At 41.5% G+C, this 14,051-nt stretch overlaps 1 protein-coding gene across 8 annotated transcripts in view; it reads left to right on the top strand.

Annotated features, from left to right (window-relative positions):
* myt1la (myelin transcription factor 1-like, a) overlaps positions 1 to 14,051 on the top strand; it is a 56,744-nt gene that overhangs the window by 12,175 nt on the left and 30,518 nt on the right. For all 8 annotated transcript variants that reach the window (XM_078943104.1, XM_078943106.1, XM_023952976.2 and 5 more), the window contains 4 exons: positions 7,329 to 7,430; positions 7,807 to 7,861; positions 9,394 to 9,427; positions 10,662 to 10,724. In XM_078943104.1, coding sequence (XP_078799230.1) covers positions 7,416 to 7,430; positions 7,807 to 7,861; positions 9,394 to 9,427; positions 10,662 to 10,724 — 167 coding nt within the window. In that variant the 5' untranslated portion in view covers positions 7,329 to 7,415. The remainder of the gene's footprint in view (positions 1 to 7,328; positions 7,431 to 7,806; positions 7,862 to 9,393; positions 9,428 to 10,661; positions 10,725 to 14,051) is intronic.

The raw sequence follows: 14,051 nt of genomic DNA, 5'->3' as shown, positions 1-14,051 counted from the left end.
CTTGTTTGATCATGGACACAAAATCCAGGACCATGCGGGAAAAGCTGTAATCTGCATCTTGGCTGCACGTAAATATGTGGAAATAACATCAGTCTTTATTTTCTCGGGACACAACTGGAAACACAAATCCACGTGATTGTTTGAACGATTTCTTAGCACTAAGAGGCATTTCTGCTTTGAAAAGTTCGCACACCGTCCCAAAGCCGCTGTGTGTGCTGGCGGTCGTTGCTCTACTCGAACACACACTCACACACACACCTGAGTCCGGCAGCTGCTAACCCAGAGCGGCGGGACGGATTGCAGTCCATCCAAGTCTCCCAACAAACAACAAAACCCACACGTTTCATAGCATCCTCCCCTCCCCTCAAACACACATTAATAAATCCGGCTGCTCTGCTCAGACTCTGAGACACGGTCCACTCGGTCCACCAGCACCCGTACCCGTACGCAGAGCTCGGGTGCTGGGTCACGGGGCACGAAGCGCTCCTCCTCCGGCATCCCCCTCGAGGGGTGTAAGAGAGGGGAGATGCGAAGAGCCAGCGGAGCGGCGCTTTTCACGGGGCGTCCGCAGAGCAGCTGGTCGGTCCCGTATGAGCTCCAAAGCTTTTAGCGAAACACCGTCTATTCATGACGTGAACAAGAGCAGTAGTGACACGATCTGAATGAACCTTTTCCATGCACAACGATCGGATAAACAATCGGGATAACCCACCTATCTCGATCGGAAAGAAATTTTGATCCGAACGAGTCTGATCGGGGCAGAGTATTCCGAACAGCGTGTTTACATGACACATTTTTCTTCCGATCACGCGTTCTTTCCGATTACTTTTGTCCATGTAAACGCGGCTAATGACAGCAGTCAAGCATTTTAAGTAATTCTTTACAGGGTTTTCACAAACTGTTGCTGGTATTTTGGCCCATTCCTCCATACAGATCTCCTCTGGAGCAGTGATGTGTTGGGGCTGTCACTGGGCAACACGGACTTTCAACTTCCTCCAAAGATTTTCTATGGGGTTGACATCTGGAGACTGGCTAGACCAGACTAGAATATTCTCCCACATCCTGTTTGGATTTGAACAGCCTCCCACCCTCCAATGATGAAGATGCTCCAAAGGTTCTGAATAGGGTTGATGTCAGGGGAGGATGGGGGCCACACCATCAGTTTATCTCCTTTTCTGTCCATAGCAGCCAATGATGCAGAGGTATTCCTTAGAGCATGAGATGGGGAATTGTTATGCATGAAGACAAACGGTTCTTCTTTTTGTACCACAGAAGAAAGTGGTCAGTCAGAAACTCCACCTACTTTCCAGAGGTCATTCTTACACCTTCAGGGACCCTAAAGGGGTCAACCAGCTCTCTCCCCATGATTCAGGCCCTAAACATGACTCTACCACCTCCATGCTGACATTGCAGCCTTGTTGGGACGTGGTGGCCATCCACCAACCATCCATTTGCTCATCAGTGAACAAGATGGTTTCAAAGCTAGTCTCCATGTATTTCTGGGCCCACTGCAGCTGTTTCTGCTTGTGAACATTGTTCAGTGGTGACAAAGTGGAAGGTTTACGCATACGATCCAATTGAAAATATTGGTCTGGATAATGTGGAACGGCCTTCTGCAAAATGTTTTCCTTTAATTGGGCCAACCTGACAAACTAACAACCACGTGTATGTGGGATTGATGTGAGGATCATCACATGTTTGTTCCTCCCATTGACCCCCCCCCCCCCCCCCCCCCCCCCCAGGGGGAGCAGGTCTCAGTGGGATGCTGAGGTGATTCAACCTGAACTTGGATGACATCCAGGTTCTGTTGTTGATCAGAAAGAAAAGTTTACTTTCAGTGAAATGACTAATCTAGATCTTAGCTTCTTACAACAACAAATCAGGCCAGCAGCCCCCAGCCCTGCACCGTCTTAAGGGGCGATGGTTTTAAATCTGTACAACTGTTAAATATAAAAGTACAGCTTTTATATAAACTTAATTCTGCTTCACACTAATGATTCAAAGCGATCATCTGTTCACTCTTGCTGTAATTTTGGAACTAGTCCATTCACTCTCAGACATTTATGCATCTTTGCATTACCATTCCTTCTTACCTTAGTTTTAAGATTATTAACTTGTTTTTAATCCATTTATTGAATGTATTGACTGAAATTAATCTCAGACACCTGTGATAACTAGTTTGGTAGGTGAGTTCAGTTAAGTTACTAAAGAAGGATGTTCCACATTAGTAAACAGACCAACATTTTCAAACAAAATGGGAAAGAAAAAGGATCTCTGCTGCTGAAAAGCATGAAGTAGTTAAATGCTTGGAACTAGGTATAAAAACCTTTGATATTTCACTGAAACTTCGGCGTGATCATCGTACTATGAAGAGATTAGTGGCTGATTCAGAGACACACGGGTTGGTGCAGATAAAGACAGAATGAGGAAGGTTTCTACCAGACAAATCCATCAGATTGAGAGAGCAGCTGCTGAAATGGCATTACAAAGCAGCAAGCACATGTTTGAAGCTGCTGAGGCATCTAATTGGTCAGTTTTTAACTTGAATAAATTATAATAAAGAAAAATATTATCAAAATTTGGATTAGCAAAGAGGATTTTTAGAAAAAGGTAGTAGAGCAAGAAGGCTAGTCTGACAAATACTGTATGACTGAGTAAAACCGGTAATTCCTCTATAGAAGTCTATGAGATTTTGGCTTCTTGGAGTGGGTACTTCCTATTTGGAACACGAGGGGGGCTTTGTCTAGTTCTTATCTGCTGTCAATGCTTAAACCAAACATAACTCCTCACTCCCCCCTCCCTTAACAGTTGTCTCTCAGAAGTTAGATCCTTGTGTCCCCCCCAAAATTGACTTCAAACCCCTGACTTTCAAAGTCGCCTACCATCTTGCTCCCCATACCTGCCCAGTCTCCTCGCCTCTGGTCACTCAGATCCTCATCCTCCCTCCTGTTCCTCTTTCTTACCTTATGAGGAGAGAGCATTGAAAGTAAGTGAGAAATGGACTGACCCCCCCCCAAGGTTCCAAATTGGGAGTACCCGCTGGTCCCAAGAAAATGGCTCAATAAAAGTAGGTGGACTCGCGTCCAACCCAATTCCAAAGTCCCCGTCTTTTCAGGGGCTAAAGTCCTACTCTGAATGAATAAGACCTTATTTTGACCTAATTTAATAACATCAAATTAAAGTTACCAAAACGTGACAACGGAAAGGCTCTGTGTTGACTTACAATTAATGTCCTATACTAAAATTCAGACCACTGCAGCTTTGTTTGTCAGACTTCTTTTCTTGTAAACTTCAGAACAGAGTCATTAACTTGTGTTAGGTGGATCATATCTACAGCAGTGAGTGTGGAGATCAAGTTAAAGCTTCTAATGGCCCTCTGACTCATTTTTGGGCATCAGTCCTCATGTCTCCATGAACCTGGAGTTTGATCTGTGAGTTGCTGCTCTTTGATTATTCAGAAGCTAATTGATGCGCATAGTTTCCATGGCAACCAGCGATTGTGGCATTGCCCAAGCGGACCTCAAGGCCTTCACAGCTCTGACATGTTTATAAGGAATGTGTTTGCATCATACAGTTCAGCTATTTACCTGAAGCACACCTCACCCTGTCTGTTTGAAGGAGCAGCTACAGCTAAGGTGCGGACAACTGCTCATCAATCACAATAGGAAATATTGATGCCGTACAATCTTTTTCACAGACATAACGTTTTACTGGTATAAAACACATCAACAAGCAGACTTGGATCATGCATTAGTGAAATAAATCATCAAATTTCAAATGCTAATTGATGCTTGATTGTTGCTACACTCATATCAGTGGAGAAGAGTTGATTTGATGCAAAAATTACAAACTATTTTTGTCTGGCTCATTAACACATTTTTTTAATAAACCACCTGAAATGTGGCAGATGTTGGACAGACTGGAACCTGATCTGGAAACACGTCCTAACGTTTCATGTTTAAATTCCAGATTTTTTTTCTATAGGTCTCAAGTCTATTAGTTAAAATGGGCATCTTGTGACAAAATGTCAATATGACTTTTTGTTACACAATGTTATACAATAACGATTTGCTTGCTGCCACTGGGAATGCTGTTTTTTGGAAGAATAAGGTGAACTTTCCCCTTTATGCAGATGACTGCCAAAGTTGGACCACATAACACTGATCTTGGCCTCTTTGAACTGACTGCCAGTGCAATACTTGGATTTTATTCAAATGCTGGTCCTTACTTTTAAGTCCCTGGCAGGTACGGCACCTTCTTACCTCTCCAGTTAGCTTTTAAAATATCTCCCATAAAGTCCTTACGCTCGACCGACCCGTTTGTGTTAATGGTTCCCAGAACAAAACGTAAGTTTCGGGGGGGAGCGTGCATTTGCTGTGTCGGCCCCTAAACTATGGAATCGGTTGCCCCGGGCAATTAGAGAGGTCACGCTCCTGGAGAGTTTTAAAAAAGAATTGTTCCTCCTTTTTAGCGCTTTAGCATCAGTTTTGTCCTGGCTTTATGCTGGTTTGAATGTCTTTTAAATTGGTTTTATGCTTTTTCTTTTTTTCTATTTATGTCTCTACAATGTTTTAATTTGGATTTATGCTTTTTATTCCTTTATGTTTTATGCTTGTACTATGTTTTGTTCTCCCTGTGTACAGCACTTTGAGCCTCCTTGGCTGGTGGTGGAAGGTGCTTTATGAATAAAAAAATGATGATGATGATGATGATGAAGAACATAGGGGATGGCAATCAGACCCGGGCTGTGCAGCCGCTGCCTCAAGTCCAAGTTCTCATCTCTGCCATGTCTCTCAGAAAATCAACAGAGGAATCGGTTGGCTTGTACCTTCTAATCTGATAGGCGGTTCATTCATTTCAGTTATTATTTCCCTCCCTCTGACTGCACAAGAATTCAGGTTGGTGTGTAGATGGTAGAAAGAAACAGCAACATGTTTTCTTAAAGTCTAAGTTTTCAGATCAACAGCTTGGATCCTTTCAGCTGTCCTCTACCATTGAATGGCCAGCTAATGAAGGGAATATTTTCGGTTGTTAGGGTGCATCAGTTACTGGGGCTGACTTGACTTTGACCTACATGAACTGCTGCTGCTGCAGCAAAACAGTAAAGTGAGCTCATAAAATGCAGGTTTTAACACCTGCACTGCTTTGTGTTGCATGTGTGTGCAGTTGTACTCATGTTTGGTCTGTGACTGTGCTCAGCCACTAGCTTGTGAGTGTGCTGCAGTGTGTTTTGTACAGGAGAGTTCCGCATCATATCGAGGCAGACAGGCAGAGAGTGGGACTGAATACTAAAAAGCAGGAAGCTCCTCTTCACACGTTGCTCAGCCAGCTGTGTAGGACCCAGTCTCCCACTCACAGACATATGCACACGCACACAGGCACAGTGTGCACACACACATGCATGGAAGTGCACACAGACAATTATTGAAGCTTGCTGCTTGTCAACCCAGGAACTGGAAGTCTTAGATTTTTGCACAAATTGTGACAATAAAAAAGCATTTTAGTTTTTGTAAGTTAAAGAAAGTGGCAGCTGTTCATGTTCTGCTCTGCATCTCTTACTATTAACCTTAATCATAAAGAAAATATTGAGTTAAATTGCTGTGTTTTATAAATATTTGGCAGAAAGTCTGGGGCTTTCCTGGTTACTTTTGTCAATAAAAAAAGGGATGCACTATATTATTTGCACAATATCAGCATCGGCTGCCAATAAATGCTGTACATATAACTATGCATTTTCTATAAAGGCTATCCACAATGATGCTAAAAGCATCAGTGTACTCAAAACGTCCACATCTTGTGACGGTCACCTGTTTTATGTGTTTGTGTGCACTATGGAGGATATATTCCCTTGCATTCCCCTGCAGTCGAGGAATCCATCATTTGATGCAGGGATTGTGTGTTGAAAACCCTTTTATGTTGTAGTGCTTCAATGAGAAGCCATTTAATACCCTAATTTGGGGTGATTTTAACATGTTCTTGTAACATTTTAACGATGATGGAGGACATTTATAAAATAATTCAAGATGAAAACTGCATTTCTGAGTATTTCTTTATTCAAATCATTGTGAATTAGGAGCAGACGAGAAAATCCAGTTGAAAAAGGTTTGAAGTTGTTAAGTAACATCTACAATTGACGGGCCACCAGTTCAGTGGCCTTGTGGAAGAGTGTCCGCCCTGAGACTGAAAGGACCTGTGCTCAAATCCACTGCCAAGGAGCAAAGACTAAATACGGGACCAAACGCTTCCCTGGTTGACACTTATTATTAGGGGTTGGTTTGCGGGTTAAGCCACCAAAGGTTTCATGGGCATAACTGTGTCGGCATCTCACCGCTTCCGCAGGGCACAGGTCAAATGCAGAAAACAAATTCACCCACCTAGATGTATGATAGCTAACAGGACCTTATCTTTAACACAAGCTTCCTGATCTGCTCTATTCTGATCATCCACTGTCAGACAGATAGATCCATGAACGTCTTTGTTTTCCTCGTCTGGGCTGAAATCTGGATCTAAACTGTACGGCTGGATAGATCTGATATTACTCACCATTTTTGTTGCACCAGTAATGTTACCTTTGGGGCTGTAAACAAGCAGTAAAAAGTGTAAACAAAGGGATGATGGGATATTAACAGAGGCAAATTGCTGATGGAGTCCTGCAACTCTGTCCAAGAAAATGACACAAGTGTTTTGATTTTGCACTTAGACCATGAGACATAAGTTCCACTTATGTCTCATGGTCATACCCTATGCCTACAGCTATTGTCTCCAGTCAGTAAGGAGTCAGTTCGTGCACCTTATTAACAACAGGAGTGCAGGGTAAGGTCACCGTATGACAGCATCACCCGTGCATCATATTTGCATGTTCTTGAATTATCCTTACAAATCCTCCTTGAAGCACTTACCACGTGCACGTCAATGGTATATTCCATTTTCATGACATACCTTACGGTGGCTGTACGAGCCTCAAGGGAACTGCAAGACACACCTGCGCTCCCTTTAAGATGCATCCGCTCCTCTCTACGACCCTCCACGCGCCCAAGTATCCCAAAAACCCACAGCAACCTATTCAGGCCCACCCCCCATGCAGGTGCATGTGACTAAAGCTATGTACACACCGGCAACGTACATTCATATGACCACAAATGACCAACGAAGAGTTCTTGTAAACAAGCGTAAATGTGCACCAGCATTTGGAAATGTCAGTAAACATGTCATCAGAATACCATGAAGAAACTTTCCTCACAGGCAGAGTTTGCAGGACCGAGTGGAAAATAGGAGGAGGTAGCAGCTGACCTTGGGCCCCCTGATAAAACATCGTCTTTTTCTTGCAGAAGATGACTGTGGAAGAAATCTTCTGAAGCTGTGTTACTGTGAAGAGTCTTCAGCTTCAGACCTGCAGCTCTCTGAGTGGAGGACACATGAGCTGCTGTCAGGTACAGAACAGATATATTTGGAGATATTCACTGTAAGACATGCATGCAGACAACATGCATTTGTTGTCTTTGTTGTTTTGATGCTCTTTGTTCCATATCACAAATGACTGATCAGCAAAACTCTGACTTCTTGGAATATGCTACTTCTTGAACCTGCACTGATTTGACCTGATTTGACCCTTTGTGGCCAATTGGTGCTTTGGAAAGGCAGGTTTTTTGTGTCAATGATTATTCTGTCTAGACAGTTTATACCGCTGTGCTCTCCTTACGTTTATACAGCTATCAACAGCTTTGTGACAAAACTGTACACTTATAAGGAACCAAAGACGTTTTCAAGATATACTGGACGCTCAAATAATTCCCTTTTGTTTTTCAGATGGAGGGAAATGTGACTGAAAAGCGCCATCGAACAAGGTCCAAAGGAGTCAGAGGTAAAGAAATATACTTTTGTATGAAACTGAGTTTTGTTTCACTGCACAAGAACTAAGCAGCAAACATGTTTGGGTTATCAGTGCCTTTCATAACTTTGTGATTGTCATTACAATCTGGTGGAAAGAATTCCAATGCAAAAACTTTAATGTTAAATAAAGAAATGGAGACACAACTTTACTAAAACATTGTGTTAAACTAACTAGAGTTGGGAGTGAAGAACAGGTGACCTGACAAGGACTGACTGAAATCAGGTGAGGACCAAACCCGGTGAGATGCGACCTGGGGATTCAGCAGAAGAGAAACCTGAATAAAAGCCCAGGCAGATAGTTTATTGTCCAGCTTAGAGCAATCTGACTTTGTCATTCTATAAGTCACTCTATAAATGTTACAGAAGAACTGACTTTTTTGTCAAAACTTTGCCTAAATTCAATAAGAGGTGTTTTTCCTGAAAAGCTCTCAAATTTCGTGCTTTTAGCTCGTTCTCTCCCTCAAAGACTACCTGTCTTCTTAATTTTAAACACCTTACTTAAATGTATGTGACTTGGTCATGTGAAACAGATTGTCGTGTCTTTAGGGATTCTAGTTCCCAACAACCTTCCAACTGTCCCTCTAAAAGTACAGACTCTACTTGGTGGCGCCACACGCTGGTGCTTCCGATGTGACCACACACATGGCTGTGTCTGGACCCAAAACACCGAAGCAGTTCTTGGAAAGCTGACCAAAAGGCAGCAGTGATTTTCCCATAATCCTGTATACTTTAAGGGCTCAGGATTTCCAAACTTTTTACGTTTTATTCACACAACATAAAACCTGCAGCAGCTGCTGGACTCCAGAGTTGTCACCAGAACAGGGATGCTTTGCATCCTGGAGCTAATGGCCGGGCAAAACGTAAAACTGGTTAAACTGTTCTACGTTTGGACTGATTTTTGTAACAGCAGGTCTTCTCAACAAGCCTCTCTAACTCAAGTCATGGAAAAACGGGAGACATCAACTTCTTTAGTCATCAACACGAAGCCATCAGATCCTGCTGTAGTGTTTTTCCTGTTGATCACACTCCTGCCCCCCCCCCCCCCCCCCATCCACACTCACACCACACAGCTGATTCTCAACAGAGAACTGCACTATCCGATACAATCTCTGCAAAGCAACATCATTATATATTTTCCAGTGCATGGACACTTCTGTGATCTTAACATTGTTGGCTATATTGTCATGTATTTTACTGAAATGTCTTTTCATACTGACCTAACCTTTGTCCTCTCTTATACTTACTGCTCTTAGGCCTGTAATCTGTCACACAGTCTTGTAGTACATTCCACTACATACAGTATTGTACTGTGTATGTTCAATTCAATTCAATTGTATTTATATAGCCCAAAATCACCACAACAGTCGTCTCATTGGGCTTGGTACCGTGTGTGTCTGTGTGACAAATACACTTTGAATTGGACTTCGCAGACATCTCTGTGATTCGGCCTACAGCTGCAGGCACCAGTCCCACTTTATAATCCAGTCTTTATTGTCTCCACAGTTGCCGTGGAAGCAGTCACACAGGAGTTATTCAGGTAACCGGAAGCTTTCATTTCAGTGCAGAAACACAAATTTGCGTATAGCATCTTTCCAGATGTGTTTTTCATAGAAATAAATCCAAACTCTTGTGTTAACAGAACTGAAACTAGAAAACTCTTCTGAGGTGTCTTTCATTGTACTGAGACGTTTAGTCTGTAAACTGCCAAATAGAAAACGCTTTTCTTTTCTTTTTTCAAGCATATCTATCCAACACCTACATGTCAGAAACAAATGGATTGGAGGAGGTTTATTCTAATTTGGAGTCCCAAAATAGTCATGCCGGACCAACACAATTGTCTTTAAGGGAGGACCAGATCTGTGGGACCAAAAGCAGGAGCAGATGTGAGCTGTGTTGAAGGGCCTGCTAACATATTGACAGTGTAAATAGTTTAGGATGGCTTTGAAGAAGCCCAAAAACATGCTAAGCTGATGTGACGCTACAGTTGTCATTCATTGATGACGCACATCTGCTGGTGCCTCACATTTGGCAAACATCTCCCTCTGGTTTTGTGTTGACTGCTCTGTCTGTTTTTTTTCTCCTAAGCTCTGTCTTCATTTTCCCTCCACATCTGCTTCTCTCTTTGCCTTTGCATCCTCTCCGTCATTCTCTTTCTCTTTTTTCCTGTCTTGATGGCCTGGTTACTAAATCCATTCTTTGCTCCCTTCACTTTTAAGCATAAACTCTTTCTGCTCATCTTTAACCTGTCCCCCTCCACTTAGAATCTTCAACTGTGTCTTGGTGAATTTCTGATTTAGGAGTACAAACATCAGCTGACACTGGGTGCCAGAGTGTGTCTCACAGCTTAAGATGAATCTAAAGCTCATCACAGCTACTCAAACTGCATTTCCAGATTTTCTTTTTCAGAGAAACAGCCATCTTTGTCTCCTTCCCACCCACACCTATCTGTTTGCATTTATGCGGAGTGTCAAAAATGCAAAAGTGTCCTGATGATGGTTCACGATGGTTTACTGCCTTCCCCAGGCTGCTGTCAGAGTCCTTATTCTGTAGTGTCTTCCTATCTATTAGAAGGAGATGTCCACCAAAAAGACATTGTTCAAGTTAAATGATTTGATTAATTAAATACAAGTAATGCAGAACAAACAGAATGTGTGTTTCATGAAATGGTGGCATTGAGAAGCCATTAGTTCCTAGAAAAGAATGAAACCTGGGAAGATGTTCAGTCTGTTTCCTGGTGCAGCAGATGCTCATGATGTGCATTTCCTCATCAGCTGTCCCACCCTGGGCTGTGACGGCAGCGGCCACGTCAGCGGGAAGTATGCTAGACACCGCAGGTGAGTTCTCCAGATGGTCTGGATCTGCTTTTGGTCTTCATTGGATCTGATCAGGAGCAGTTCTGGATCTGATGTGGATCTGCTACAGAGCTGATCTGGAATCACAGTTAAGAGGCCTTGAATTGTATTTATTTGATTATCTGTTGATTCTGGCTATTTTTGAAAACATTTTGAGTTTGTATAAAACCATGATTCTGCTTGCCTCTTACATACTTTTCACGATGGCTGTTTTTAGAACTTAATTGTTCATAAATGTGTGGATGTTGGCACAACGTCCTTCTAAACCCCTTAGTGTTGTGCTAAGGTGCGTAGTTAGGAAGCAGCAGCAGGAACAGCTTTCCGCCTCATGAGAAATTCAAAGTTATCTACTGCATAACAGATGAAGGATGTTTTATTTACACAAGAGGCGGCATGTTTTCCTGACTTTGCTGGATGCATCAGCTTTGCTTGGCAGTGAAGAAAGAGTAGTGATAGTGGGTAAAAAGCAGAGATAGAGACCTGGTTATGAATGAGCTTTGGGACCAATTTGTTTTTTTTAAAGTTTCGACCCTTCAAAACTTACAGACTGGCTGTTATTTGTGAGAGACATTCAGACTGAAGTTTTCTTCTGCATGTTTTTTCAGTTCCTTTAAACTCCTTTTTGCTGTGACGGGGTTTAGCTGCTTCAGCTGTCCAGCTTTTTTAGTTTTTGTAATTGTTCGAACTTTTGTCATTTTTAAATATTAAGCCTTTTTAAAGCAATTTCTTAATTTGATCATGTATTTGTTTCTGAATTGTCTGTAGCTGTCAGCAGTCACACTTCCTTGTTTCATTTGCAGTAGAGCAGACACATGAAAAGCATTTTTAATGCTTAGAAAAGAAATTCTTTGCTTTGTTTTAAAGTGAGTTTGACTCTGTGAGCAGCAAAACATGCTCTCTAAATACAGTATCTAAAGATTCAATCCAGTTTTTACAAAAATCCAAAAATTTGAATATTCAAGGAAAAAATATTAATAAACTAACCTGAAAATGTTTTTTCATAGACAAAATTAAAGAAATAATTTGTGCACAGATTAGACTCTACTTGCTTTTTAATACTATTTAGACTCTTCTTTAAATGTACTCTAGTGCCAAAAAGAGTGCAAAATAGCACATATACACGTGATTTTTAATTTGGACATTTAAGGAATCAACTCAAGTGATTTGCATCAGTGGACAAACATGTCTATGAAGACTCACTCAGTGGACAAATGCAGGATTGACAGAAGGACTTCAATCAGTGCAGTGGAGAGTAGAGAATGAGCATTAGGACTGTTAAGACTGTTAAAGGGTCAGCAGACTTAAAGATGCTTTAACACCTATTAGAATTTTTTACTAACAATTCTATTACTGAGCAAACATCCATTTGTTTTGTAAATATGGACAATATTATGTCTGTGTCTAATCCAAGGAGTTAGACATTCAGGAGCCAGATTTAAACTTCAAGAAAAATGTCTCTGCAGTCTGTGGGGACGGTAACCACAATGGTGGGGGTCCAAATGGTGGCCTAGCTACAGTCAGGAAGTGCCTGAATTACTGCAGCAGGTTTGCTGTTTCCTTTGTAATAAATTCTATTGCGTGCCAAACATTGATCTGTTTGCACCCACTCCATGCATTTGACCAGAAACATCTATATTCTGAATCTATCAAAGACAAAAGAATGCATGAATTGCCCTTATTGTCACAGCAACAAGTACAAGGGTAAACAACAAATTGCTCTTTCAAGGGGAAATACAGTAGTAGAACAGTGGTAGAAAATATGAAAAATAGATTATGTCTGTGTTTTGCCTCATTTACCAGAAACATATCACGAGAACGATAAAGTCCATGCAACTTGTTTCTGCTCGCCGTCAGGTTTGTACATGTTTATATTCACAGTAGCTGTTAGGAATGCACACCAGCCCCTAACTTTTTATGCCTGCAACAAAACATCATTCTCTAGGAAATACAGCCATCCTAACTTGATTTGGCTGTAGTTAAATGATTACTATGTAAAAATGTGTTAGAGGTCATAATCCATTTTTGATTTAAACCTTTCTGAACACGTGTGACTTGTTTATACTTAGCTAAAGGTCAACTTTAACAAAGATTCTATCTAAACTCAGCAGTTCTGATCAGATTTAAAAGTAAAAAATAATGAGATCTTTGAAAATTGGGTGAAGAACAGCAAAAACTATCATGTAGAGATCAATTTTAGCTACAAATCATTTTCTTTAACTTCTCTGAAACTTTAAGGGTTAAAGGCATAACATTGATTCTAACCTTTGAAAAGCATGGCTGCAAGTATTTATTTTTACTTTATTTTATTTCACCTGTGAGGATTGTGGGTCTCCAGCTAGATGATTTGTCAGTTGGTTATTTCTTCAAATGGCAAAAATATCAGATGTAGAAGTTTTAGAGGAAGAGAAGGTGGGTCTGTAACTAGTTTCCTTCCTGAAGTTGGGTCTATCACTGTTTTGCAGCTCTGAAAGCTTACTGAGACTCTTGAATCCTAAATTAATCTTAACATTGGAGATGCTGCAGTGAATTCCTACAACAAAGTTGTATTCAATAAGAGTTAGACAGAACTTGATGAAACAGGGACTCTGTTTTAGTGCAGAAAGGTGGGAAAATGCCCTTGGAGGTGTCCAGTATGAGAAATGAATGAGCTTCACTGGAGCAACCATCCTTCGCTTTGTGTCACACGGTTCACATCTTTGCATCGTCCGTTAATATCTGAAAATGGACACCTGGTCGGACAGTAGCCCTTACATGTATGTCCTTATCAAACACAGCTGGGTCAGTTTGCAGACACACTCAAATAACACAAACATACCTGTTGGCTGCTGAAACCAACGCATACAGTACAGACCAAACGTGTGGACACACCCTCTCATTCAAAGAGTTTTCTTCATTTTCATGACTATGACAATTGTAGAGTCACACTGAAGCCATCAAAACTATGAATTAACACATGTGGAATTATATACATAACAAAAAAGTGTGAAACAACTGAACATATGTCATATTGTAGGTTCTTCATAGTAGCCACCTTCTGATTACTGCTTTGCACACTCTTGGCATTCTCTTGATGAGTTGTGATGCCTTCAGTGTGGATCTACAATTTTCATAGTTATGAAAATAACCACCACCACCCGGGAGTCCCAAGTACCCTACCCAACCCCAGATACAAACCGTGGCCCACCAAGAAACACCGGCATCATGCCGTTCTGCTGCCCTTCACAGACAAAAACACTCATCTTAGAAACCAGTGTGAAAATCCTCTAAGACGAGTGTCCAGTCACAACACTGAAACTGGCATTAGGTCAA

This window comes from Oryzias latipes, chromosome 24 (genome assembly GCF_053564925.1).
Source record: "Oryzias latipes strain Hd-rR chromosome 24, Olatipes_Hd-rR_3.1".
NCBI lineage: Eukaryota > Metazoa > Chordata > Actinopteri > Beloniformes > Adrianichthyidae > Oryzias > Oryzias latipes.
This window is presented reverse-complemented; position numbering and strand designations above follow the sequence as displayed.